At 39.8% G+C, this 27,593-nt stretch overlaps 1 protein-coding gene across 2 annotated transcripts in view; it reads left to right on the plus strand.

Annotated features, from left to right (window-relative positions):
* The window catches only part of CACNA2D3 (calcium voltage-gated channel auxiliary subunit alpha2delta 3), a 790,245-nt gene that overhangs the window by 333,479 nt on the left and 429,173 nt on the right, over positions 1-27,593 (plus strand). For both annotated transcript variants that reach the window (XM_075183245.1, XM_075183246.1), the window contains exon 6: positions 21,593-21,755. In XM_075183245.1, coding sequence (XP_075039346.1) covers positions 21,593-21,755 — 163 coding nt within the window. The remainder of the gene's footprint in view (positions 1-21,592; positions 21,756-27,593) is intronic.

The raw sequence follows: 27,593 nt of genomic DNA on the forward strand, positions 1-27,593 counted from the left end.
TAGCACAATAGAGGGCTAAATAAATCAATGTTGTGAGGAAACAGCCCCTTTAAGAGTGAACATTATGGCAGTGTTAATGAAGGACACAGTGAAGCTGCTTTTTACATCTGTCCCATTGTTTCAATCTGCTCATCCAATTTTATATTGATAAAGTTTTTAAAATTTCACTGAGTATTTTTTCCTTTCTTCATAAAAAAATGGTTTTAAATCTGTTTGTTTGCCCGGCCTAGTGTTGAATAGCTTTGATTACATCCTTTAGATCACCCTTCTCTAACAGAGCCATTACAGAGCACTCAAGTAGAGCTGTCTAGAGACAGTTATCTGACAGCAAGTTTAGCCTGAAATTGGTCTCTCTGAGTATCTCAGCACTCCATTATCTCAAGTATACCAAGACTATGCTAGCTGACACAAATTGCCACCTGATTGCAAACTCTGTGTAGATGAGGAAATGTACTGATCTATAGCCGACAAGCACAGACCTATATTATTTCTATTTTGTGCAGGTGAAATGTCAGAATCTCTGGAACAACGTGTATTTGTATTTATGTTGAATTTTTCAAAAACTTTCTTCATTTGTAGAACTTAAATATAAAAGGTGGAGGTCAAATGCACGTTTCATATCTATCCTGATTTTCCACTGGAGGTTTGCTAGAATAAAGAAATAAACTTGGTACAATTTTATCCCCCCCCCCTATCAGGGGCAAACGCAGGATTTGTAGAGGGGGGTTTCCACACCATGCCACCAGTGGGTGTGACCAGCATGCATGGGGGCGTGGCTATAATATTAGATAGTGCTTGGCTGCTCTCCAACGCTTCCTATCCCTATAATATACATGGGCAATGCTGCATGCACTACTGTTAGGTGCACCCAGCTCTCCCTTTTCAGCAGGGGCAGGGTCCAGCCACCTCAATTATACAGTGCCCCAGGCTTGGAGGGGGGTTTCCAGGCACTAGAAAACCCCCTCTCCCCTCGGTTTGCCTATGCCCATCACAAACAGAGAACAAGCTCTGACATAGTGACTAAATTTTTTTTTTTTGTATTTATTGGGGTCAAGAAGCAAAATGTAGAATGTCGGTGAATCCCCCTAACATATTTTGTGATATCATTAGCCTACGCAGCTTCATAAAGGGACACTAAGCTCACAATAGACTATTCAGCTAATGTCCTCTAGGCACTTCAGATTGGGTAATGCCCATTGTCTGGATATTTCCAAACACATATGTAGCTTTTTGCCACCCTCTTTTGTGCCTTTATAGAATTAATAAATGCATTCTACCAGTGATTAAAAAGAATTATTGTTTTACATAACCAACAAAAAGGCTTACTTAACCAAAAGATGTGGTAAGATGATGAAACAAGAGAGCTACGCCCTTATAACTTTGCCACCCTAAGTAACCTTTCCACATCTACAGAATTGGATCTTGTAGATCAAAATAATCTTCCTCCAACCACAGCTTTAAAATATCCAAATATAGCCTTAACATAACTGTGATCATTATTAGCAAGGCAATCTAGGTTTTAGGCTTAAATATGTAAATATGACATTTTACAGATAGCATCTTGGACAGACAGACTATTGACATAAAAGGTGTAGCTAGTAAATTGGAAAAATTGGGGACCTGCTTTTCCTGTTAAAGCCCCATGTAAATCATCATCACCGTCATCACCATTTATTTATATAGCGCCACTAATTCCGCAGCGCTGTACAGAGAACTCACATCAGTCCCTGCCCCATTGGAGCTTACAGTCTAAATTCCCTAATGTACACACACACACACACACACACAGAGAGAGAGAGAGAGAGAGAGATAGACTAGGGTCAATTTTAATAGCAGCCAATTAACCTACTAGTATGTTTTTGGAGTGTGGGAGGAAACCGGAGCACCCGGAGGAAACCCACGCAAACACGGGGAGAACATACAAACTCCACACAGATTAGTCCATGGTTAGGAATTGAACTCGAAATATGTAGGTTTATCCCTATTGGTTGGTATATGGGGGCAGTTACTAAATGTTACCATGGGACTCACAAATGTCTACTTTCACCCCTGATTGACATTGATATAAAAGTCTATGATGTGTGTATGCACGACAGTGGCACGATGGTTAGCATTGCTTCCTTACCCCTTCCTTACCTTTCCTGGGTTCGATTTTGACCAGTGCCCTCTCTCTGTGTGGTTTACATGTTCTTCCTATGTTTGCGTGACTTTATTCCCATACTCCAAAGACATACTGGTAGTCAAATGTAAATGATTAAATATAAATATTCTCTGTAAAGTTCTGCATAATATGTAGGCGCTATATAAAGTAATTTTAATAAATAAAGCACTTTAGGTATATTTTATAGCTCTTTACTTTCTCCGCTTTGATATTAATATTTCTGTCCAATAGTGAGTTAACTGGTACTTTTTTACGATTTACATTTGAGTCTTCCAGAAGCGACAGTCGGTTCAGGTTGAAGATAAGATATGGGTTGTGAAGATTCTATTATAATATTCCAGATGACATTTTAGAAGTCTGTTTACAATATAATCTACGATAATGTTTTGTAATATGCAGCAGAATAATGTTAGACATTTAGCTGTAAGAAAGACAATCAGGATTATATTATATGAAACATTAATGTAACTAATACCCATCTAACATCTGTTGTATTGTGTTTGCCACAGAATCTGACAGCTTTACAGCATTGCAAAAATATTCCTTTGAAACACTTACATTAAAAAGCTCCTGTTAGCTCATAAATAATATCTGTTATCTCTTTTACAGCAGGTACAGCCATTGGTCTAAGGCTGGGGACACTCTACACAAATTTTCTCCCGATGTGTTATCTATAACGATTTTACCAATGACTGATAATAAAAAAAGTCCCGATCACCATGCAGATTCATGTGTACACACTATACACGTTTTACAAGATTTACCTTCAGATCTGTGCTCTTCATCTGTCATAACAATCGGATGAAAAGATCACAGGGTATATTTGCTATGCAGAGGTTCCGTAGAACTAACGATTCCTGGCGCTTGAAATTATTATTTAAAACGCCACTTTTGCTGTTTGGAGAAAATTACTTCAAAGTGTCAGGAATCATCGGTTCCATAGTAAATGTACCCCCATGACTCTGTAATCTCTATGGAGATCCGGGTTGTGAGTGCATACACACTGCAGAGTTGGAACGACATTGTTCCAGCGATGAAAGAGATTTTTAGTCCGTTTATAAAATCAAATCAAACAATATGATGTGCATTGGAACCATGAACGTTCATCGTTGCACCGTACACACTAGTGTACCATCGGGCCGAACCTAGTGACAGATTGAAGCGCCACGGAATTTGCTGGCGCTATATAAATAAATGATGATTGTGATGATGAATCATGAGGGACAATCCAAAGTTGACAAACAAACAAACAAACCAGGACTCTGATGCACCAGCAGTGAAACATCATCTTCAGCATCATTTATTTCTTTATAGAGCGCCACTAATGCTGTAGCACTGAACAGAGAACTCACTCACATCAGTCCCTGCCCCATTGGGGCTTACAGTGTAAATCCCCTAACATACACACACAGACAGACAGACAGACAGAGACTAAGGTCAATTTAATAGCAGCCAATTAACCCTCTAGTATGTTTTTGGAGTGTGGGAGGAAACCTGAGCACCCGGAGGAAATCCACGCAAACACGGGGAGAACATACAAACTCCACAAGAGCAAATTCCTCCTTTGCTCTTGCTATAGAGAATTCACAAAAACTGAGTCACGTACTTGTGTATAAGTGTGTAATTCTCCATGACTGCAATCTGTCATCTACAATCTGACTTCTTCCATTAAACTTGAAATTCATGGGTTGAGTGCAACTGAGGATAATTATGTCTGTTGCAGGTATTATGATGCTCAGCCACATATATTTTAGAGATAAATAACGTTCTGGAATAGGTCACTACATAAAAAATTCTGTAAAATATTGTACGTTGTATCTGAGATAATAAAAAATAGTGTATTTATATTGATTTTAGTTGTTTGCAAGCAATGTCTTCCAGTTCACTTGATTATGTGCAGTTGCTTGCTGAGCAATTGCTCCATACTTGCCTGATGCCCAGGAACGTTAATGTTTCATACTAGCTTGACCCCTGAGGGTGCTATTCCAGTGGAGTCTGTTACTGAGATTCCTCTTTATATCAGGCCAAACAATTTCTCAGATCCCACTTGCATAATAAATAAGTCCTCATATGCTATTGAAACATATTTCAGAAACATAAAGCTAAAAAAAAAGCCTAGTGTAAATTTCAACTTTAAAGCACTATCACCAACATAAAAGATTTTATTAACGTGCCCCTCCCGCTCCGCTCGAGCCCCAAGAAAAATGGCGGATGGACGGTGTGAGTAGGAGGGTCATTCACATACTGCAATCTTAATTGTGGCTTGCGATTGGTCCTCTCATTCACCTTTGCCCAGTTTTGCCCAGGGCAACAAAGAAGCTCCACGAGAAAGCCAGGGAACATGAGTGGGAGGGGCATGTTAGTAAAATCTTTTTATGGAGGTACTAGCGCAGCTTTAAGTTCAGCACCCCAACCCCAAAGTTCAGTGTGATTTTCTGCTGTCCATTCACTGGAGGTGTTCAGGCTATAGCTCATCCTGCTTGTTCCTGACTGCCACTGACAGACAAGGAGTTAATGTTCCAGCTCGGGAATCCATCTGAAGCCTCAAATCTACCTTCACTGGCAAAGTGCTAATTTTCTTTTTGCAGTTTACAGACTGCGCTTATCATCCTGTTTCTGTATTACTAATGCAAGTCTCTTTTTTCTGTCCAAACCATCTCTCTTATCTGAGCTAATAATTATATTTATTATGGTACTCCAGCAATGGCATGTGCTTCTAAGTATGCATGTAGCAGACACAATTTAAGCCATTTGCTCACAGCAAGGGATGTGTTATGGCTTCTACCCTCCACCCTTATTTTCCATAGAGACAGTGAGAGATTATGTGCTATAAAATCATTTCTTCTATGTTTCTAGGGGCTAAAACTGCTTTTACAGTATTTTAACTCAAAAGACTCGACTACATCATTTTTGGCAATATTTATTTTAAACAATACCAGAATGCTGCAAATATAGTATATATACATATACATAGACACTTTTGCTGTTTTTTTTTTTCACTCTGAGGGGTATATGTGTTAAGATCTGGGGGTAAATGTATCAAGCTGGGAGTTTCCATCGGGCTTGAAAAGTGGTGATGTTGCCTATAACAACCTCTCAGATTCTAGTTATCATTTATTTAGTACATGCTACAAAATAATAGCTAGAATCTGATTGGTTATTATATAGGCAACATCTCCACTTTTCAAACTCTCCGGAAACTCGCAGTTTGATACATTTACCCCTCACAGCTTGATACATTTACCCCCTGAAGTAGGATTTATTTTCTAGCAAAACCTCCCCCTATCATCATAATGTATCAAGAAAATCTTACAAGTTCCCAGAAAAATCTGAAGAGATATGCGCCTGTGTGACCCCACTATCCAGTTCAGGCATGCTCAATGGAACTGAACTGGAACAGTTTCGATAATTAATGTATCGGCTGTGGTCAACGGTTTACCTGTCTAATTATGCTTTACTGTTTTCCTGGATTGTAGTACCGCCCCCTCTCTCCCTCTTCATGCCCTTCCCTCCCACTCTTTCCCCTGTCCTCCCTTCCCTCTCCCACCCTTCCCCTTCCCTCCTCTCTTTACCCAGTCCCACCTTCCCTCTCCCACTCTTCCCCTTCCCTTCCCTCTCCCCCCTTCCCTCTCCCACTCTTCCCCTTCCCTCCCCTCTTTCCCCTCTCCCCCCTTCCCTCTCCCACCCTTTCCCTTCCCTCCCCTCTTTCCCCTATCCCCCCTTCCCTCTCCCACCCTTCCCCTTCCCTCCCCTCTATCCCCTCTCCCCCTTCCCTCTCCCCCCCTTCCCCTTCCCTCTCCTCTTTCCCCTCTCCCCCCTTCCCTCTCCCACCCTTCCCCTTCCCTCCCCTCTTTCCCCTATTCCCCCTTCCCTCTCCCACCCTTCCCCTTCCCTTCCCTCTTTCCCCTCTCCCCCCCCTTCCCTTCCCTCTCCTCTTTCCCCTATCCCCCCTTCTCTCCTGCTCTCTCATGTCTCTCTCCCTGCTGTCCAGTCTCCCTTCCTCTTACAAACACCAAAAACCTGAGGAAACGACTTGTGTAATTATGTTCTAATGTTTATTGTGTTTGATTTTTCCTGTTTCCTTTCAAAATAAAGAGTTTAAAGTAAAAAAGTAAATATATAGCAATATATATATATATATATATATATATATATATATATATATATATATATATATATATAAAAAAAAAATAGCCATTGAAAAAATACCTTTTTGTAAAAAATAAAGCTTTTTTTTTCATTGATTTTCTTCAGCTGTCACCTGAGGTGCACTGCCATGATCCTTGTTAAATAATCTTCCCCATCTCTGGTGAGACCCGGTGAATCTTTTTGCCAGCGTTGGTGACCCCTTGATGTGTAGGACGAAACTCTATCTCCAGCATAAAGACCCATTTATCGCCAGAGATGGGACTTTTAACCCTATAATACATTGATCTCTAAATTCACAATTGTGTGTGCGGAAAGACAAGTCTCTTATTCATTTCCTATTTTCTTCTCCTTTGTGATTAGTAGTCATCATGTAATAAGTGTAATATTTAGGTACAGAGAACAATGGAAATAATAAATAAAAATGTTCTTTTAATCCCAAGGGACTGAATATGTGTCTTAAATATTCAGTGCTAATTACCAAGAACGGATCTAAACATTTTCTTGGGGGGGGGGGGGGAGGGGCATCTTCACTTCTAGCATGGGATTCTCTTACTGCCTCTCGCCCAGAGGCGGGCTGGGCCGGGGGGCAGGGGGGCATCGGCCCCCCGGGCCGGTCAGATTTTCTGCTTTTAGGGCCGGGGGGTAGGCCGGCCGGCCGCCCCCCCGATGCAATTTCTCCACATTTTTTTCTGCGGCCGCATCTGATGACAACAGATGCAGCCGCGTCAGCGCACAGGAGGCCGCATCCCATGACGCGGGATGCGGTCGCGTCATCAATGACGCGGCCGCATCCCGTGTAATGAGATGCGGCCGCCTGTGTGCCCCCCTGCCTGCAGTGTCCCAGCCCGCGCCTGCTCTCGCCCGCCAGGCACACGTACTTACCGCAAGCAGTCCGCCCCGGTCACCCCTCTCTGGATCCGCTAGTGCGAACTGCAAAAATGTTTCTGCTATTAAAAAGAAATAAATTTGAAAACTTTATAAAACAAACAACCGAATAGGTGTTCTTACAGATTTCAGAAAAGGTTTAATATCAATGAAGGTTATATATTCCACTGCCGTGTCCTATAGGTTGATCAAGTGGTTCCCATGGTATGAATATTATATGGAACATCGCCCCCCCCACCCCCAAGACCCTTAGTATCTAATCTAGCCCCCCTGAGCCTTACTGTTCTGACGTTCCCAAATGTGCTCTTACAATATGCTGCGTGTCTCTAAATATGTCTCCACCCCCCTACCCCATCTATTTCTGGATTATGTTTTTTATTTCTGTATGGTGCTTTTGTTATATGTCAACAATGTTGATTGTACAAATTTCTGACATTACTGATTGTATCCAGTATGCATTGTTGAATCTGTTTTGCTTTACTTTATAAACACAATAAAAAACTTTTCAAGTGTGTGCAAGTGTACCTAGAAGAATTGTTGCTGTTTTGAAGGCAAAGGGCGGTCACACCAAATATTGACTTCATTTAGATTTTTCTTCTGATCATTCACTTTACATTTTGTTAATTGCTGAGAATACACTATTAACACTTCTATTTTTGAAAGCATTCTCACTTTGCAGCATTTTTTTTTCACACCGGCCTAAAACTTTTATATTGGTGACGTTGAAGGACACTGTGAGACAAGACAGATGTGTAAAACCGAATCTCTTGCCATAGTTGCATAAACTAGTTTTTACAACATTCCAGAGTGAGTTTGTGAACCTGGGAGTCCTTGGAGTCATTTATAGTAAGAGCAATCATTTATTGATTATTGTTTATTTATATAGTGCCACCTGCTTAAGCTGTACAGAGAATATGGAATTATTCACAACCATCCCTGCCCCATTGGAGCTTACAGTCCGAATTCCCTAGAACTTACACATACACATATACAATGGTTCAAGAGCTACTTTCTCGTCCTTTAGAAATCTATCTCTGTTATCTGCATACAGTGCAGACAGCCATTTGCTGACTTAACCAATATGCATAATAATCTAGCCAATCAATTAACTTGGAGCCAATGACACATTGAGACATGTCAGTGGTTCTGGGGCTCATGTAGATTTAGGAGCAATTCTGAAACCTTGTCGCTGCAGGGAGGGCAATTTCACAATGCGCAGATAGATTTAGAGTTGGGGCGGCTGTACTAGCTCAGCTCTAAATTGCAGTGTAAAAACAAAACTGTCCAATATATGTGTGCTACATGCAAAGCAGCCAGTATATTCCCTGAACACAGCCAAAATAAATAAAATAAATGCATTTGCACCCCTTGCATTGCAACATGGTTTGTCCAGGAGCAAATTTGCTCCTTCTTTGCTCTACTCCAAACTGTAGATGAGACTCTCTGTTCTGACAATGATCTTATACTCTCAAAACTAAGTGGAAAGTCGCATAATAGGTTTTTTTAAGGTTTAGGGTGGATAATGATGATCTACAAGGGTGGTCCTATAGTGACATATCAAATATAAGATGACAATATTCGCTTTTATAGCATTCAACACATTAATGTTAGTTTCCCAAACGTTTAGTGGGGTATGATTTCTGTTATTGCCCCAGACCACCAAATAATTCATACCCAACTAGTGATACACATGGCAATGCCTACACAATTGCCACAGTTAAAACAAGGCTACCATATAATAAACATACATGTCAAGACCATACTTCATCATCATCAGCAGCAGCAGCTATTTATATAGCGCCACTAATTCCGCAGCGCTGTACAGAGAACTCACCCACATCAGTCCCTGCCACCTTGGAGCTTACAGTCTAAATTCCCTAACATACACACACAGACTGAAGACACGAAGTTCAAATTAATAGCAGCAAATCAATTTATTAGTATGTTTGTGGAGTGTGGGAGGAAACCAGAGCACCCAGAGGAAACCCAATCTCCCGGAATTTCTGGGAGACTCCCGAACTCCGGCACAGATAACCCGGGGCAGCATTCCATTCCCCCGCATCCTGGCCACTTCCTAGTGAAGTGGGCAGGATGGGAACCTCCATGACGTGATTTGCGGTGAATGGTGTCATTGTGCCAAAATGATACGATTCACTACGCCTGGCCCCCTTCCTCTTCACACTTCACCTCCTCCCGGGATCCCCCAGAGAGAAAGAGTAAAACGTTGGTACCTATGGTCAAGACCCATCCACCATCAGGGCTGACTCTTCTAATACCGTGGTACCTCGAGTTCCAGGATCATTGACAACAGTCTCTGTGGGATTAGACTAGTGACTAGTCACTTTTGGGTGTTTACTTGCCTGTTAAGTGTTAATCTCTGCCTGCAGCGTGGAGCTCATTATATTGTCTGCCAGGTGTAAGATTCCTGTAGATTAATGCTCTGCTACTAATTGCTCTGCCGGCATGTTTAGGTTCACTGAATTGAAACAGAATGAGCCCTTGTATTGTAAGAAAGTTAATTAAACAAAGTAATGGTTTTTGCTTGAATCTTTGCGGAAGCACAGAGGTTATCTTACACGAGTCAGTATTGTTATGTATCACCAATCCTTGCTACATGACTTTGTAATGCTTAAACGTCAATACTAAAACTTGTCATTTGTTTTTCTAGTGCAATACCTGGAAAATTATGTTCAGTGGGAATGAGAATTCCATGCACGCTGCACACATATGAACATCCAGTTTGATAGTCAAGTACATTTGACACATACATACATTCCGGAATATTACAAACCCGTGTTGCACACGAAAATGCTTTAGCTGTAAGGTTATGCTAATGTCATGTTTATGACTTCCCACTGCAAGACTTTATAAACCCTCTTATCGAGCCTAGACAGAGTATATTATTATATCCTTGATTTTCCAAGCGAATATAAAATTCAAATGTATGAATATTACAAAGGGGCGAAAAAAAACCTTTTAACATCACCAGCAAACCCTTGTAAATGTCAAATCTGGAAAACCATTTTGTGTTGTTGTGTTGTGTTTATATCATGCCTGTGGTACATGCAAAACTAATTGGTAATTTGTTCAGTGTAAAATAAAACCACTAGATGGCAGAGTTGTGCTACAATTTACACAATGGAGTTTATTGTGCAAACCAAAAGTGTGTAGGGGAAAATTCATCAGGGATATTGCTCATGATCAAAATAGTAGTAGTTTGTTTCATTTTGGATCAAGTTTTAAGGCGCCCCATATTTTTTACATTTTTGTTAACAAATTGAAAATAACAAAACTGTAAATGAAATTGTCCTATAACCTAAAATGTTTGATATATATTGATTGGACTGACTTACCTATACTTTAATTACAATTGTCTGCTGTGTAATGAATGAAAATGACGTTGCTGAAAATATAAAAATATGCATCATGTTATAAGTATACCCCTAAGTCCTAATTAACCAGTCTTACTAATATGATTATTTTACTTTCTTACTATTATTGTGTGACTTGTATGCTGAATGAGTTCTTATGCACTGTTTTAAGACTTATTTAGGATGTTAGTAAAAATGAAGTGGCGGGTTACAGCACTGTATGGCTGCTATGTAATTTGTGCAAACTCTGATCTACCATAAAAAAGTGGAATGTGGATACTCACACACCGCCCCCAGAGTCTTCTGAGAAATATGAGACGTGATTTCATCATGGTATATGGAATTAGGTGATAAAATGGGAGTTTTGTGTTAATATTGCCAAGGATTGTCACATATGTAGAACATACTTACCAACTTTTGCAGCCAGCTGTCCAAGAGGGGACTCCCCTTTAATGGGGGCGTGGTCATTGGAGGCACTTCATTAGGCCACACCCCCTGCTAATGTTTGTCAATTTCAACCTATCAGTGGATGGGGGCGGGCCAGAATGACACATTTAGCCCCACCCCCACCCACTCCACCAACGAGGTGAGCTGGACCCGGGAGTCCGGGAGAGCTCCCAAAAATTTGGGAGTCTCCCGAACATTCTGGGAGAGTAGGCAACTATACATCATACTTACCAACTTTGTGGAGTTGGTGTCCAGGAGCCTCCCTGGGGCAGGTGGGGGGGGCGGGGCTCTGAAATGGCATCATTTTGGCTCCGCCCCGTGACCTAATGATGCAAAACGCGTGATTTTACTGTGGGGGCGGGGTCAAATGCTGCGATTCCCGGAGAATCGCTGCATTTTTGGCCCAAATTCGTGCAGATGCGGGAGATTGCCACACTCTCTCGGGAGTCCGTGAGACCCACCCGAAATGCGGGAGTCTCCCGGACATTCCGGGAGAGCTGGCAAGTATGCTATACATTGAACTTAATGGCCACAGCTTTTTTCGAGATATTCAAAAGTTTGTACAAACCTTTTCCAGAGGTGTAATTTAAAATTTTAGCACATGGGGCGAGAAGCAAAAATGCTGCCCCCTCAGTTTTAACCAAATGAACATAAAATATTCATAAACTGCGCCCCCTTTCAGAATTGCGCCCTGGTCGGCCACGCCTCTCACACAGCCCTGGATACGGCCCTGCACTTTTACACAATAACAATTTCATTGAAGCTCTCTACGGAATGGTACGCAGGTGTGCAGGGCCATCTTTTCCTTTGGGCACGATGGGCAGCTGCCCGGGGGCCCAACGGGCAAGGGGGCCCCATAGACACGGCTCTTAATGAGAATAAATAATCCTGCAACAGAAAAAAACCTGCAAAAAAAAACCTACAATGGTCACTGAGCAAGTACATCTATCTATCTCTATCTCTATATATCTATATCTGTATCTGTATCTGTACACATCTATATATCTATATCTATATCTAGGGGCCCCGATGTACTGCTTTGCCCAGGGGCCCATAATGTTGTTAAGATGGCCCTGCAGGTGTGGGCCTAGTCATCACACTTCCTGAAGCAGAAATGAAAGCATACCTGCCTGCATTGCATATATAGCATCCAGGAGATTCAAAGGGGACTGATAAAAGAAAAGTTGGGTGTGTCCTGATGCATCATCCTATATGCAAGTGAAGGCAATTGTTAATGCTAATATTGCATACTTACCAACTCAGATCCCGGTGGGGAGGTGAAGAGGGAGGATGGAGGGGGTTCAAAATTACGCAGTTCATAGCGAATAGCATTATGGAGGTTCCCATCCTGCCCACTTCACTAGGAAGTGGGTGAATTACATGCTCTCCCTGGTGTCCAGTAGACCTAACCAAAAATCGGTAGTCTCCCAGACATTCCAAGATATTGCATAATTGTGGTGTACCCCTGCCCATCTTGCAGACAGGTAAGCGCTCCTCTGTGAAAATTGCATGCACTCCTAGGAGTACGGAACGCCTGATCCTAATCCGGGAGACTCACAGATATTTCGGGAGAATAGTAAATTAAAATTGCTTCCTTCCCACCCTCAACCCCATCCCAAACTACCATAAAGAAATGTCTACAAGTTGTGTACAGTAGAAAAAATAAATGCTGTCAATTTAATGTATATTAGGTCTCCCATCAATTATGAATGAATTCATATTAAAATGACTGACTTCGAAGCAAGCAAATTAACACTTTGTAGTACAAAGTTTGTACGTTCATTCATTACTGTTTGCTGCCCCAAATTCTGATGCCTGAGACAGCTGCCTCCGTTTGCTGAATAACAGACACAGTCCTGTCGGTACTGTACTGAGCTAATGATGTCCAAAAGCATTACTGGTATCATTCATGGGACAATGAACAGACAGGTAATTAGGAATATGAATTAGTCTGCTGGTTATCAGAGGATTCAGTACTGACACGTCTAAATTAGAAGTTTGAGCCACTGATTTGTTTGAAGCTTGACAAGATGATCTCTGATCGTCCATTGTATTATAGGTATTGTCTTGATTGGAACAAAAGAGATTGGTCAGAGACATTTTTGCCTTTACGATCAATTTGCAGCAGCATAAACAGTGTCGTTAATTAGTTTGAAAGGTTCAATATGGGCTTTTGTTACTTAAATACCACTATAGACCTGTTAAAAGTTTAAGCCTCCATATCATGAGGGGAAAAACCTGTCCTTTGGGGGACTTTTGATGGTAAAAGAAGAAAAAATAGAGGTATAGTACATCAAAAACTGATATCAGCAAAAGTGACTAAATAATTTTTCCACTGTAACAGCCAGTAGTGTTGTCTTGCAGTTTGTTTTTTTATTATTGCATAAAGCTATCCAAGAATCAGAATCAATAGTCCAAGGGGTATATTTACTAATCTGCGGGTTTGATAAAGAGGAGATGTTGCCTATATTAACCAATCAGATTCTAGTTAGCATTTATTTAGTACATTCTGCAAAATGACAGCTAGAATCTGATTGGTTGCTATAGGCAACATCTCCACTTTTTTAAAACAGCAGCTTAGTAAATATACCCCCAAGTTTAATATAGCAGCCAGGGGTGGAAATATAGCTATTGTAGAAAATGCAACGACTACGGGTCCTGCTAATGCCGATCCATCCGATTTTTACTCAATAGTCATAAAAAGTGGAAATTATCAGTAAATAATATTTTCCCTTTAATTTATCAATTAGATATATTATCCTTTGTTTTACCAGCATCATGGTTTGGTTTTAATGGACATGATAAATTTGGACATTATAAATTGGCATGACTAGAAATTAAACGTCTTATTTTTCTGTAGCTCACTTGTCTTTTAATTAACGGATTATTAATACCCCCAGTAATATATTCAATGCCTTTACGGTGATAATTCTCCTTATATAAAGTTTTGACGAGTGGTTAAAAGGACGACAGGATCCGTTAGCACTTATCGAAATATTAATTGCATATGTGTTTGTAAAATATCACATTCATTTTAGAAAATAATTTTATTCAAATTGCTGCGTGTCTGTCAGAGTATTTACATTCTCCATCTAGCAAGGAATTAACACATCTTAGCCGCTGTACTAAACACTAAGCTTGTTCTTCCATTTCTGAACATAATCCAGTGTTTGATTAACATATAAAGTATTTCTTAGAGAGAGATTTGCAGCTTCAATTTGTTGATTTAAAGTGAACTTGACGCTTAAAACAGCTAAAGCTCATTTGGAAGTTGCTACAAGCTCAGGAAGTTATTGTGAGGAGTGGGAGACGAAATCTCTTTCCTTTAGTGATGATGTGACAGTATTTCAATAGTATTTAATTAGCATAATTTGGGGAATAGTTTGTGACAGACAATATGCAAATGTAAAAAATTTTCTTAAAGCTGCATTACCACCTAATCTTAAATGTTATTAACTTGCTCCTCTCCCTCCCGAGAATCGAGGGCTTCTCCATACAGCTGTTTTTCCCTGGGGTCCATTGTTCGTCTCAAATCCCTAGCCCTATGTGGATTTTTTTGTTTGTGTTAAGTACATACTTGCCAACTCTCCCTGAATGTCAGGGAGACTCTCTGAAATAGGGGTGATCTCCCTCACTCCCTGAAGACTCTGGCATTCTCCTTGATGCTGAGCCAGTACAAGACGTGGTTGGCTTTGCCATTTGTGGCATGATGACACTCTTCAGAAATTGTCTCCTATGTCCATGTATTGATGCCTATGGAGGTGGCCATTTTCATGGAGACCAAGATTTAATCATAGACTGACAGATGACTTCAGTAATGGAGACAAAAATGTAAAAGACACTTCAGTCTCTAGAGATTCATTAGCTGCTTTTCTTTAACGCATAGTTGCCTACTCTCCCAGAATGTCCAGGAGACTCCCACATTTCTGGGAGACATCCCGGGAGAGCAGGGCAACCTCCCGGTTCTCGCCCCCACAATAGATATGTGGTGTGGGGAGAGACTTAATGACGCAAATATCACACCATCTTGGCTCCGTTCCCTGCTGTTATTGGCCAAAATTGTGACAATCGATTAGGACTCGGAGCGGGGCCAAAATGATGCGATTTGTCAAGCTCCGCCCCTGCACACACCCACATCACTAGAAAAAGTTGGCAAGTATGGTTATCTACCTAATGTTTGTAGTACAGTGAAAAGTGTCTAAAGAAAACCTCTTCTGGTAAACAACGTACTGTCAGCCACAGCAACCAATCAAACAATTGCTTCCATTAGTACCAGTACTATGCAGATCAAAGCCAACATCTGATTGGTTGCTCTAGTTCAAAACAATGTGCACCATGTTTTTAAAGTCAGTGAATCTCCAGTTAGATAAACTGTCTAAACTAATAAAAAGTGTGGTCTCAAAGTACAACTCGGAATTTCAGGAATAATAATACCTGCCACTGTACCCTTGTGAACATGTCATACACAATTTACCTCTGTCACCTTCGTCTCTAGAGCAATTAATCTTCTCAATAAGGGTATGTAATCCGGAGAGCTAAGAGTTAAGGCTGGAATGTAAAGTATACATAGGATCCTTGGTGACCTGTGAAGTGTGTCCAAGGGCGCTCATCCTAAATGATGATAGATGAACTTAATAGTGTCCGGGACCATTATCATTGCACATTTGCATAAAAGTAATCACAATAGTAAGGTACATTAAAAGTATTAATTACCCATTAAAATAGTCATTTAAAATCCATTACATTGGGTGCTAATAAACGGGTGATCATTCGAGTAGTAAGTGTGGATACTAAGCAATTTAATATCATTTATTTTACGCCTTGGATTCATTTTTTTCTCTGCTAGAAAAATGTGTCAGTATAATAAATGTATTTATATTTTGCACTCAGTAAAACAATGGATTTAATGGACTTTTCATACAATATACAGAATTTGCATTTTATTCAGGGCTTCCTTGTATGACTGATTAGGTATTGGAAGAAGCCGTCAGCAGTGTTGATGTTATGGTGGGCAGGGAGGGCACTTAATCTTGATCCCTACTTTAAAAGGACTACCCACATTGTGATTTTATTAATTCCACTATTTAGTAATGTATTAATTAACTAATATATTGAAGAAGTGGTGAGCTGTGTTTTTTTTCCTTTGCCATTAGTGTTGTGAAAGCTCTCCTTTCATAAAAAAAATTATTTCGAAGTTGCTCACTGCCTACTGTTATAGTTTTGTGAATGTCTATCCCACACATTGGTCAGCGAAGGTCGTGATAGGACTGTTCATTCTGGCAAAAGTAAAACGTTACTCCAAAGTACTGTATACTATCACTTGGATCACCGCCTTAATCAATTACAGCTTTTCCTTTTTTCTGCTAAAATAATGCACATTGGAGCTCCATTTATGTCTTAAATAAGTTATGAGAATAAGAGAGCAACCAGGATACCTTTATTTTCTTATCAGTTATTAAGCATTTATTAACGTTTATTTGCTAAGCCCCAACATATTATGCAGCGCTTTACAGTAGATGTTCAATTATTCACATCAGTCCCTGGAGCTTGCATTCTAAATTCTCTACCACATAAACTGGGGAATGCAGATGAAACCCACAAAAAACAAGGGGAGGACATGCAGACGCCACACAGGTAGTGTCCTGGTTGGCATAGAACCCATGGACCCAGTACTGTGAGGGAACAATGCTAGTATGTATAAGTTTTCACCTTTTAATGGGTCCTTTTCCATGCACAAAATGGCATGATATCTGCTGCAATGCAATGATGGTAAATACATTTTTGTGGTTATTCCTGAAAACATCAGTTTTCGGATATTTAACAAGGGGGGATTTTGTTTGATAAATAGGCCCCTTGAACACAAGCAAGTTATATGGAAACTTGTTGCTCTCTGAAGCTGAAGAAAATCACTGGGGAAGCATTTTTCTTTGCACCCCTCACTTCCTGTTATGCATGAAGCATGTTTATGTCCTGTTGTTACAAATAAGTTTTATTCTCACCAAACTGCTGTCATTTATCATATTCTGTAGCAAGTTCTCGGCAGCAGTTTTTTATTGAAGTCTAATATTTTTACCTCATAATAAAAGAGAGAAATACAGCCGTAAAAATGTCAAATCTAATATGATGTGTAGACCAAAAAAAGACTTGACACCCATCCAGCTGTAAATGTAAGTTATTGTTTTACTAAATCCTCTGTCTCGTGGTAACACTAATATCATTCACTTGTTCTAACATTTCTGAGTGAAATAAAGTCAGGTTTATTTATTAAAGTGTCATTAGTCCAAATCTGGAGAATATGATTTAGTTCTCTTTCCCCCCATTATATTTAATGAGAAAGTTGTTTGTTGTTTATTTTTTAAATCTAGTACTTTGTTCCCTTCAGAACCCTTTTCATCAATAAGGCCTAGCAATATATTCTGCCAATTACTGCATTGGCTCGTATGCATGTGTGACCAGATTGCATGGGGCATGTAAATATTTAATGTGTGCTGTATGACAAAAAAGTATTGTGGACATGAGGGGGTAAATGTATCAAGCTGAGAGTTTTCCGGTAGGTTTGAAAAGTGGAGAAGTTGCCTATAGAAACCAATCAGATTCTAGCTTTCATTGTGTAGAATGCACTAAATAAATGATAGCTAGAATCTGATTGGTTTTTCAAACCCGCCAGAAAACTCTCAGCTTGATACATTTACCTCAAGGAGTGGAAAAGTGCATAGCTGGGCCCTGTAACCTCCCTGCCCCCCCACTCTTAAAAGAGCAGAGAGGGGGCTTTTTCTGAGCACGTCCCAGCCCATAGCGGCCTCAGCCTTGCACCCATGGTAGTTCCGTCATTCCTGCACATCAGATCCAACTACCCAGCATATACAGCCCATAGTTCAATACATATAGTGCATGCCCAAGCCCAAACACATAGCCCCATAGTAGCATCATATCCCAACACATAGCTACATATGTCAGCACATTGCATCATATACCTCATATGACACATACACATGGAACGTTTTTTGTAGTAATCAAGAGTCTGTAGACTTGTACAATAACTATGACATTTGTCTTTAGCCATCTCATAAAGTATTACACGAGTGGCTGTGGCAATGCAGCATGCCCCTATGTACAGTGTTAAGACAACTTAGAGAAGCGCCAGAGTGTCCAATTAGTCTCAAAATTAGGCTTATATGCCATATGCCGCCATTATAATTCATGCCCTCCCCCTCCATTGCCTACAAACAGTACACACACATGGGTTCCTACAATCCAGAACTGCCCCTGACACTCGTCACTGTCACACTAAACACAAAGTAGAATCTGGGATCAGTATGACAATGCTAGAGGTTGCACTGTGTACTGAGCTGGCAATGGATACACTGGGGAATATGGTTGTTTGGCAGCTCCCGTTGATATTAATAAATGCAGATATATTGCAGTAGATTCTTTGTGCTGTATACCCTATGTGTGTATGAGTTACTGCAAAATTATACAAAGATAAAGTGAGTCTAAATCCTATTTATAAATAGCTTATACATGTGTCATCAAGCAAGCGATCTATTGGTTAAATAAATTATTCATTTTATTTATTGTATGCTTTGTTCTGTTTGTTAACCTGTCAACTTTGTAGTCAGTATATCACATATGTGCTGTGTAAGACGAATGTTAATAAGACTGTATGTTTAAAGAAGATTTCACTGTAAGAAAATCTTAATAATTACCTTAAATTGTTAACACTTAGTACACGTCCAGGGAAACAAACAACATGTTTTTAGCACATTTCATATAATATTATGCCCAATAAATCTATAACAATATCTTCAGGAGAAATGAACAAGTTACATTGCAACTGGTCATTATATAATTATAATTTACATACATGACTTTATAAGAAAACAATAGCTAATTATTCAGTCTGTGTTCCATGCCCATGTCTTCAAGTTACTAATTAATTTTAGCCATTAGTATTAGTTTTAAGATGCATTTGTCTATAAGAGTCAGAGCACCTCATAGTGAGTACAGGGCGGCATGGGACAAAGACAGTATTATGATGTGGGGAGGGGAATGAAAACTAGAAGGAAGCCACAGACTGAGAGTCTGGCTGGATATCACATCATGTGTGGGTTGAAACCGATTGTGATCTCCTTTGTGCACTGTCATCTTCTGACCACACCAACATCACCCATGGCCAAATTGAATGATAATCCTGACATTTGACCCTCGACTTGATGTGTGCCAAATTTAGATAGTGGAAGAAGCAGGATCTCCCCAACAGGACAGAGTAGTTATGTGAGACTCCTGTCACATTGATATAGTAAGATTGTCGTGGTCTCCTCTATATAAAACAAATTTCATCCATCCAACTAGATGGAGCATTAGCTCAAAATCAGGGGCAAACGCAGGATATGTAGAGGGGGTTTCCACACCACGCCGCCAGTGGGCATGACCAGCATGCATGGGGGTGTCTCTATCATTTTAGAAGACCAACTCTTCCTATCCCCATAATATACATGGGCAATGCTGCGTGCGCTACTGTTAGGTGCACACAGCTCTCCCTTTTCAAGCAGAGCTGTGTGAAGCAGGAGCAGGGTCCAGCCACCTCAATTATACAGTGCCCCAGGCTTGGAGGGGGGTTTCCAGGCATTATGAACGCCCCCCCCCCCCTTGGTTTGCCTATGAAAATGTATACTCTTGGTTCAAATTATTGATCCAACGAAGCTCATAACAGAATTTCAGATATTAGATGCCACTTGTGGTTTTTTTCACACTAGTGTATCAACAGGCAGTTGTGCACTACACACACTTCCTCCATTGACTAAAAAAAAGGAGCTGCTGTATTGATCAAATTGCACGTTATTTATAACAGGTGATTAGAGTGAATCTTCAGTTCTATTGCGAGAATTTGAATACCCCAAATCTAATGCGTTACGGAAATGAACCAATCATTTCACTCGTCAACGCTGAGAGGTGCAAGTGAAACAGTCAGTACTGTAAGAGAAATATTCATATGTAGCAGAACAGAGTCATAATCTATTAACATTTTTTGTATCCATACAGTTAACAACTTACAAGTGACAATTTTTTTTTTAACTTAGATGTCCCATAGAAATACTAACAAATCCTGATCACTCTCCATAAAGCATTTGGCATCATACATTAATGGTATGCACACTTGTGTTACAGTCCACAAAGCTACTGGACAGCCATAAGAGTTAATGTTCTGTGAATGTCAGATCTTTGTTTTTTTGTTATAATTAGAAGATGGGATTAAACTCTACAGAATATTTGATGAACAAATGGCCATTCTCATTAGTTTTATCTGTGTTAATTAGCTTAGCTTCCCCACAAGTATTCAACCATCACATACAGATAAGGATTGGGGAGCTGGGCTTTACATTCTCATGGCATCTATTTATTTATTTTTTGCAGTAGGTCACAAAGAATCAATATATTTGTCAAAACTATTCCGGCTTATCTTGTGTTTGGAAATAGTGTATAAATGAATGCAGAATCCTTTAGGACAAAATGCCCTTTGTGAGAAGTCATCTTTCTAGGTTCATGGAAAATGTTGTTGTGGAACACCAAAGTACAGGATATATATTGGAGCTTACTTTTATATAGCGTGTTAAAAGTATAGCAGCAGTTGCAGTGGAAATTTAGAACTGGCGGTATGGAATTTTGGAGGAACATTCCGATTAGCGAAGCACAAAGGGGGTGGCACTTAACAGAAAGTTGGGTGGAGTTTTGCATAATTTTGATCATTTGTGGGTGGTGTTTTGGTGGATCGGGGGTGTGGCTTATTTTGTCCCGCTTTTGGTATTCTAAATATTGGAACCTATGATGGCGGTATAGCATATCACTGTATACCAGCCCACTTCGACCGTTGTAATATAAAAAAAAGTGGTCAGCACGGTGGCTAAGTGGTTAACACTTCTGCCCCACAGCGCTCGGGTCATGAGTTCAATTCCCGACCATGGCCTTATCTGTGTGGAGTTTGTATGTTCTCCCCGTGTTTGCGTGGGTTTCCTCCGGGTGCTCCGGCTTCCTCCCACACTCCAAAAAAATACTAGTGGGTTAATTGGCTGCTATCAAAATTGACCCTAGTCTCTCTCTCTGTCTGTCTCTCTGTCTATGTGTGTGTTAGGGAATTTAGACTGTAAGTCCCAATGGGGCAGGGACGGATGTGAATGAGTTCTCTGTACAGCGCTGCGGAATCAGTGGCGCTATATAAATAAATGATGATGATGATGATGATTTTATTGCCCTGTGAATGCAATTATATCCAATGCATAGAGCCGAGCTATGTTGTATCTAAGGGCTATGAAAATAAGCAACTCTGCTTAGATAATATCAATGTCCTTTTCTTTTAAGAAATTAGATTCTAGACAGAAAGAAACAGGAAAGAGAAGACTTATCATTTTAATAAAAGTGCATTTCTTACAGTTGTTTGACGCAATTAGCTGTCACTTATTTATATTTTCAATCATTTCTTTATTGTTATACATGTATTAAAGATGACTGGGGTTGAAAAATGAAAACATATAAAAAATGTTCATAGAAAAGATGTAACGTCTCTTTTTTCTTTCCACCCCAGTATGAATACTTCAATGCGGTTCTAATAAATGAGCAAGATGAAGATGGGAATTATGTCGATCTGGGAAAAGAATTTCTGCTACTACCCCACGACCATTTTAATAATTTACCTGTTAACATTACTTTGAGTGATGTCCAAGTGCCAACCAATGTTTACAACAAAGGTATGTATAAAAATTGTATATTGGGTATAAACCCCAATACCAAAGAAAACAAAATAGGAGTAAACAAGGTTAATGTGCTTATTGTTTAAATAATTAATTACTATATGTATTAAAAAAAAAAATTCGAATAATTTATCAATGTGACAATCATGGTGAAAGTCTAAACTATCCAATACAATTGGTCAACTTGGCATATGGTCCACCCGCTGTGGTATTCTACAGACACACTGACTCTAGAGTGGAGTTTGGTGTCACCTCACTCAGGGTGACAGGTGTAGAGTTGGACGTAAATTCTAACTAAAAGGCCAGAGTAATTTGCGCCTGAGAAAAGACACAGTCTACGTAGTATGCTCAGTTCATCGTCATCACTATTAGTTTGTAACTTATACCACATGTAGACCACCCGCAACAGATATGTTTCCTGACAGGAGTATCTGCGCCAAGGTCTACAGCGGACGCATTTACTTGACCACATCTTTATTGCAATTTACCTAGGCTTGCATGCAGCTTGCCTCCCCCGATCCAAGTCTATAAGCGTAAGGAGTTGTACATGCAAGATGTGACTGGCTCTGCATTTCACGCTACACAAATGGTGTCCATCTCTACATCAGGCCTTCAGTGATGGTGGATGTCTTGGCAGTATGTCTACTACATTTCTAGAATTGCTAGAATGAGGGATTACATCTACAGTATATGACTTGGAGAAGTGATGTTGTCCTTCCTAAGGGACAATTTTATCAGAAAACACCATGGGTTAAAATGAATAAGTTTGATCTCAAACCCAGTGAAAATGTATATTTGTGTTCCTTGTAAACACCTTAACCTTAGCCGTAAATAAATGTATTATCTTTTCAATGAAAATTAGCAATCCTTATGCCCCTCACAGAAAAATAATTGGAATTTGGAATTTTTTGTTTTGTATCCAGGAGGGTGGAGTGAGCCCTAAACTGTAGATCCCCTAGGTAGTATACAAAAATCTGTGTAAAATTTTTTTTTATATTATTCCTAAAATATTTACATACCACTACATATAAATGTACTTTTTGAATAAAAAAACATACCAACATTTTTCTTCGCTAACCAATGAAAAGAAATAGTAGAAAATCGAGCTCACATAACAGCCATAAAGTGAGATTTTATACTTGCTATTAGAGTCACGGGTAATTACCTTTGGGGCACAGTTACTTTTATGTAATAGCAAACAAACTTTCATTGCTTTTAAAATGTTGTGTTTATCTAAAAAACAGTTTTCATTTAAGTACTTTGTGTTATTTGATGTTAATTGTCTCTTAAGCCCCATGGGAGATATCTATTATTTCCCTACCCTATATTTGCATTACATTGCATTTAAATCAAACTGCCTTAAAATATGCAGAATGATCTACAAAAAATGACTTACATGGTCTGAAGGAAGCTGCAAGTGACTTAATTACATGGCAGTTATTGCAAACCATTAGAAATTTAGAGAACTCAGTGCAAATAAGTAGTAAAATTTGATCTTTCAGGGTCATAAAAGGAACGTGCAACTGAAAGATATAATTTTAGATTTAGAGCTTCTTCAGGAAGCATAAGACCACCCTAGACCACCATGGCTCTACTTCTAAAGGGGTAGGGGATCTCAGTTGAAAAAATATACTAATTATACTTTCATTTACTTACCTGCAACAAATGTCCGAACAGACAATACATAACAACCCTTGTGCTACATTTGCTCTTTATTGATACTCATTTAAAATTTGAGCTTATTTGGAATCTTTCAGTGGGTATTTCCTTTGAAGAATGTTTATGTTCTCATGTTGAATTAATATGCTATATATACTGCTGCTCATTGCAGACAGGAGTAGAACCTGCCAAATGCAGGTAGGGACTAAAATAAGCTGGACCTGGACATTTTGTCCTGGCAGCTGAGCCAGGAAGTAGACGAAGACAGTAGAAGAGCTAAACACACTAGCTGAGGTCAGGAGATTGGAAGTAGGATAATCAAGAATACAAACCGAGGTCAAGGTTTGGAGAAAATACAGTGGTCAAATGGGCAAAAGTTCGGAGAAACAGTAGGCAGCAGTTTACACAACTAAAGCACACAAGGGGTGCTGAAAAGAAGTGCCTTTAATAAGGAAAAGGCAGGTACAGGCTGTTCGGTGTCACTGATTGGCTGTGAGCAGAGTGCTCTATATGTTCACAGCCTATCAATGACCTAGAGATGCAGCTTAGTGTGTGATACACAAGGACATCCCCTCTGGGAGAGGGGAAAGGGGGAATGGCTTACAGTCAAGGGTGTTGGAAATAAATAGCAGTGAATGAGAACACTGGGGGAGGAGAAATGAGTTAAAAGTGAAGGCATACTGGCGCTGGTAAAAAGCTAATTAACAGGGAAGGGCAGCACTGGCTTAGTGGATAGCACTTCTGCCTCACAGCACTGGGGTCATGAGTTCAATTCCCGACCATGGCCTTATCTGTGTGGAGTTTGTATGTTCTCCCTGTGTTTGCATGGGTTTCCTCCGGGTGCTCCGGTTTCCTCCCACACTCCAAAAACATACTAGTAGGTTAATTGGCTGCTATTGAATTGCCCTTAGTCTCGCTCAGTCTGTGTGTGTGTGTGTGTGTATGTCAGGGGATTTAGATTGTAAGCTCCAATGGAGCAGGGACTGATGTGAATGAGTTCTCTGTGCAGCGCTGCGGAATTAGTGGCGCTATATAAATAAATAGATGATGATGCTGATGAGAGCGGTGATGTTTAAATGAGTTACACTATTAAATATAGTGTATGTTGTGGCTGATGTCAGAGGTTGTCTAAAATTGCCATTATTGGGCTAATATGAATGGTTAGTTTCTGACATTACCCACAATATACCGTAACACACAAATATATGTATTAGGTGGCACAGTGATTATTTGCGGCCATGAGTTAGATACCAACCAGGGGACTAACAGTGTGGAGTTTGTATGGTCTTCCCTTATTTCCATGTGTTTCCTCCTGGTGTTCTGGTTTCCTCCCATACTACAAAAAATAGGTGAATTGGCTTGTAACAAAATTAATCCTAGTGTGTGTGTGTGTTTGTGTGGTAGGGAATATAGATTGGAAGCTTCATTTGGCCAGGGACTGAATTGATTAAAATAAATACTGAAGAGAGATGTTATAAACATGTGCCAAATACCCCCAAAAAATTCAGTGTGACAGTTGCAGCAACAACATCTAATCTTAACATGTACTGATGTCACGCACATACTTAGGACCTGAGTCAGGTAAGTTAGATGGTGTGACATTACACCGCTTCAGGGATAACTTCTAGAAAGCGTGGATATTAGTTATGAAAAATCTAATATGAAATTAAGATATTTGTGATGAATTGCTTTTGCCAACCTGGGAGCATGAATATCCGAGGCGTCAACCCAAGACTTGTCTTCTGAGCCTACAGCTTCAGCAGTGAATCAAATATATACTGTTGTAGATTCTAGAAGGATATGCTGGACTTCATTCTCCAGATGATTTTCCACTTGCATAGGAGAAGGGGAAGAAGGATTAGGGTGGAAAAAGGAATTGGTAATGTATGGTTTGAGGAGGTGACATTTTCTTCAGGACTAATTTATTTAGGTCCTTGCTTGGCTTAGGGAATTTTAATTTGAGGTTCCTTTTGGAAAGCCATGCCTGGTCTTCAGCAGACAATATTGGAGATGGCTTTGTCTCTTGTCAGCATGCTTTTTTTTGTAGAAACCTGTCAGAAAGTACCCTTTTAGAAACATTACTCCAATGTTATGTGTTTGTTGGGATTCTTAGGTCAGTGGCTTGAATAACTGAGGACTCAGAAGTGAAGGAACAAAGGTAAGGATGATGACCATACATACAAAAAGAAAGGAAAGTGGAACATTATTTCCTGAGGTTATTGAAGTCAAACTTAGCAATTGGAAGCAGAGATGCCCAGTTGTCCTGTTTGTCAGAGAAAGGCATTTCAAGAACAGCTAGTCCTCTCGTGGTGGCATTGATCAATGGATAGGGTGAAGTTAACCAAAGGGTTATCTACCCTTAGGCAAAATGCCTTCTAAAATTCAGAGACAAATTGGGAGCCTCTGTCAGATACAATAACATAAGGTCATCCGTGGAGGTGAAAAAGCTCTTATAATAAAGATTTCAGCTAGCTCTGCAGCCAATGGTATTCTTTGAAAGGAACCAACTGAGATTGCTTTGAGAAGGATGATGGTCACACTTTTCAAGGGATGGATCTACACAATGAAATGCTGTACACAGCAATATTTGACCAAGGTTTGGTTTGATTTTACGTCACCAGTTTTGGCTTACATCTAGCAAAGTATAAATTACCACCTAAACTGGTGAATATTTTTGTTTACCACTTTAAAATGGGTCACCCCTTCCAAAACATCATACTCTCCTGATTTTCAGCTCCTTTGATATTAATGTAGCTTTTATGAAAATGTTGAAATTAATAAAGTATAAAATTGTAATCTTTTGCCAACATTCATCTCTTTGCATGTCTGTTATGATTCGGTGATAGTAGCCATATTCTGGGCAGTTACCAAATTTTCATCTATATTTATGATGAAACTTGCCGATATGCTCACTGTTCTCCTAAAAAGCTTTTTGTTACACCCTCAATCTATAAGAAACGGTAGAGTATAGACTGGCATTGTATAAAACAGGCTTTCAATTGGCTATTCATATGAGATTATCCAGACTACACCCAATCATATAAGAGATGTTACAACTCTACATCCCGAACCCCCCCCCCCCCTCCCAGTTTTTGACCTAATTTTCAAATTGACCATTATCATCAGTGGCGGGACAAGATGCCAAACCGCTTCCATGTATACTCATACAATCGCTGCAGAATAATAGTGTGGATGTAGAGCTTATAGTTCACCCTTGCTTAAAAATAAGTCTACCAAACCATGGAGAGACAGGGAATCCAACTTGCAGATGGTGGGTATGTGTAGCATTGGAAACACGGTTCTCCTTCTGAAACTCCAAAGCACCAACAATCACTGGCAGCAGTCTTCATACCTTAAAATTGCTGCTGAGAGGTCCGATCATCGGGAAGAAAGAGGGCGGAGCCAGCCAATCAGAGTGAAGGAGGGGCTTGGCTTTGCAAAATTCCCAAAAAAAAATATAGGTCCGCCCCTGCCAACAAATGACTTTATTCATTATAGGACCTTTTCTCCAAGTCTCCCAATGAAGCTCCCTTTTATCTATCGCTTGTCCTGGCCTTGCCTTTTTGCACACCGGTTATGGCGTAGTGAATGGGACAGATCAAAATGACAGTCATTATTCTTGCATATTGCTTTAAACCTGTTACGATATTTTATTAAATAAAAAATGCCATCTGCTTCTATTGAATTGTACCACCAGCAGTCTATCTATCTATCTACTTTGCCATCATATTAAAACTTCACCAGTCGAATGAGTTTATGCTGCAAAATCTGTCAATTGAGGATCATAATCTTATTTTAACAGTTGTAGATTAGTTATTATTATTTTTTTCATAAAGTTCACATTTTGTAAAAAAAAAAAAGGTAATCTTAGCTCGACAGCCTGTTGGAAAGGTTTGATAGGAAAGTGTGACGGAATGATATTCATAGATTCTTTTAAACTTGCAAATTGAAAAACCTACCTAAACAATAGATGTCAGCAGTTCATCATGTTTCAATATCCTTCCGAGCAGCCTCTATACACTCTGAGGAATCTTCCCCAGCGCAAGCATAAGTTTTGATTATTGTGCGCATTTATCAGCCGCCGGTGAATGCACTTGTCTTGTGTAGTGGCGGAGAGGAGCATTGTGTGAAAATTCCTCATGACAAAGCTGAGGCTTCCTTTTCCCTTTCAGTTGC

This window comes from Mixophyes fleayi, chromosome 8, assembly GCF_038048845.1.
Source record: "Mixophyes fleayi isolate aMixFle1 chromosome 8, aMixFle1.hap1, whole genome shotgun sequence".
Taxonomy (NCBI): domain Eukaryota; kingdom Metazoa; phylum Chordata; class Amphibia; order Anura; family Limnodynastidae; genus Mixophyes; species Mixophyes fleayi.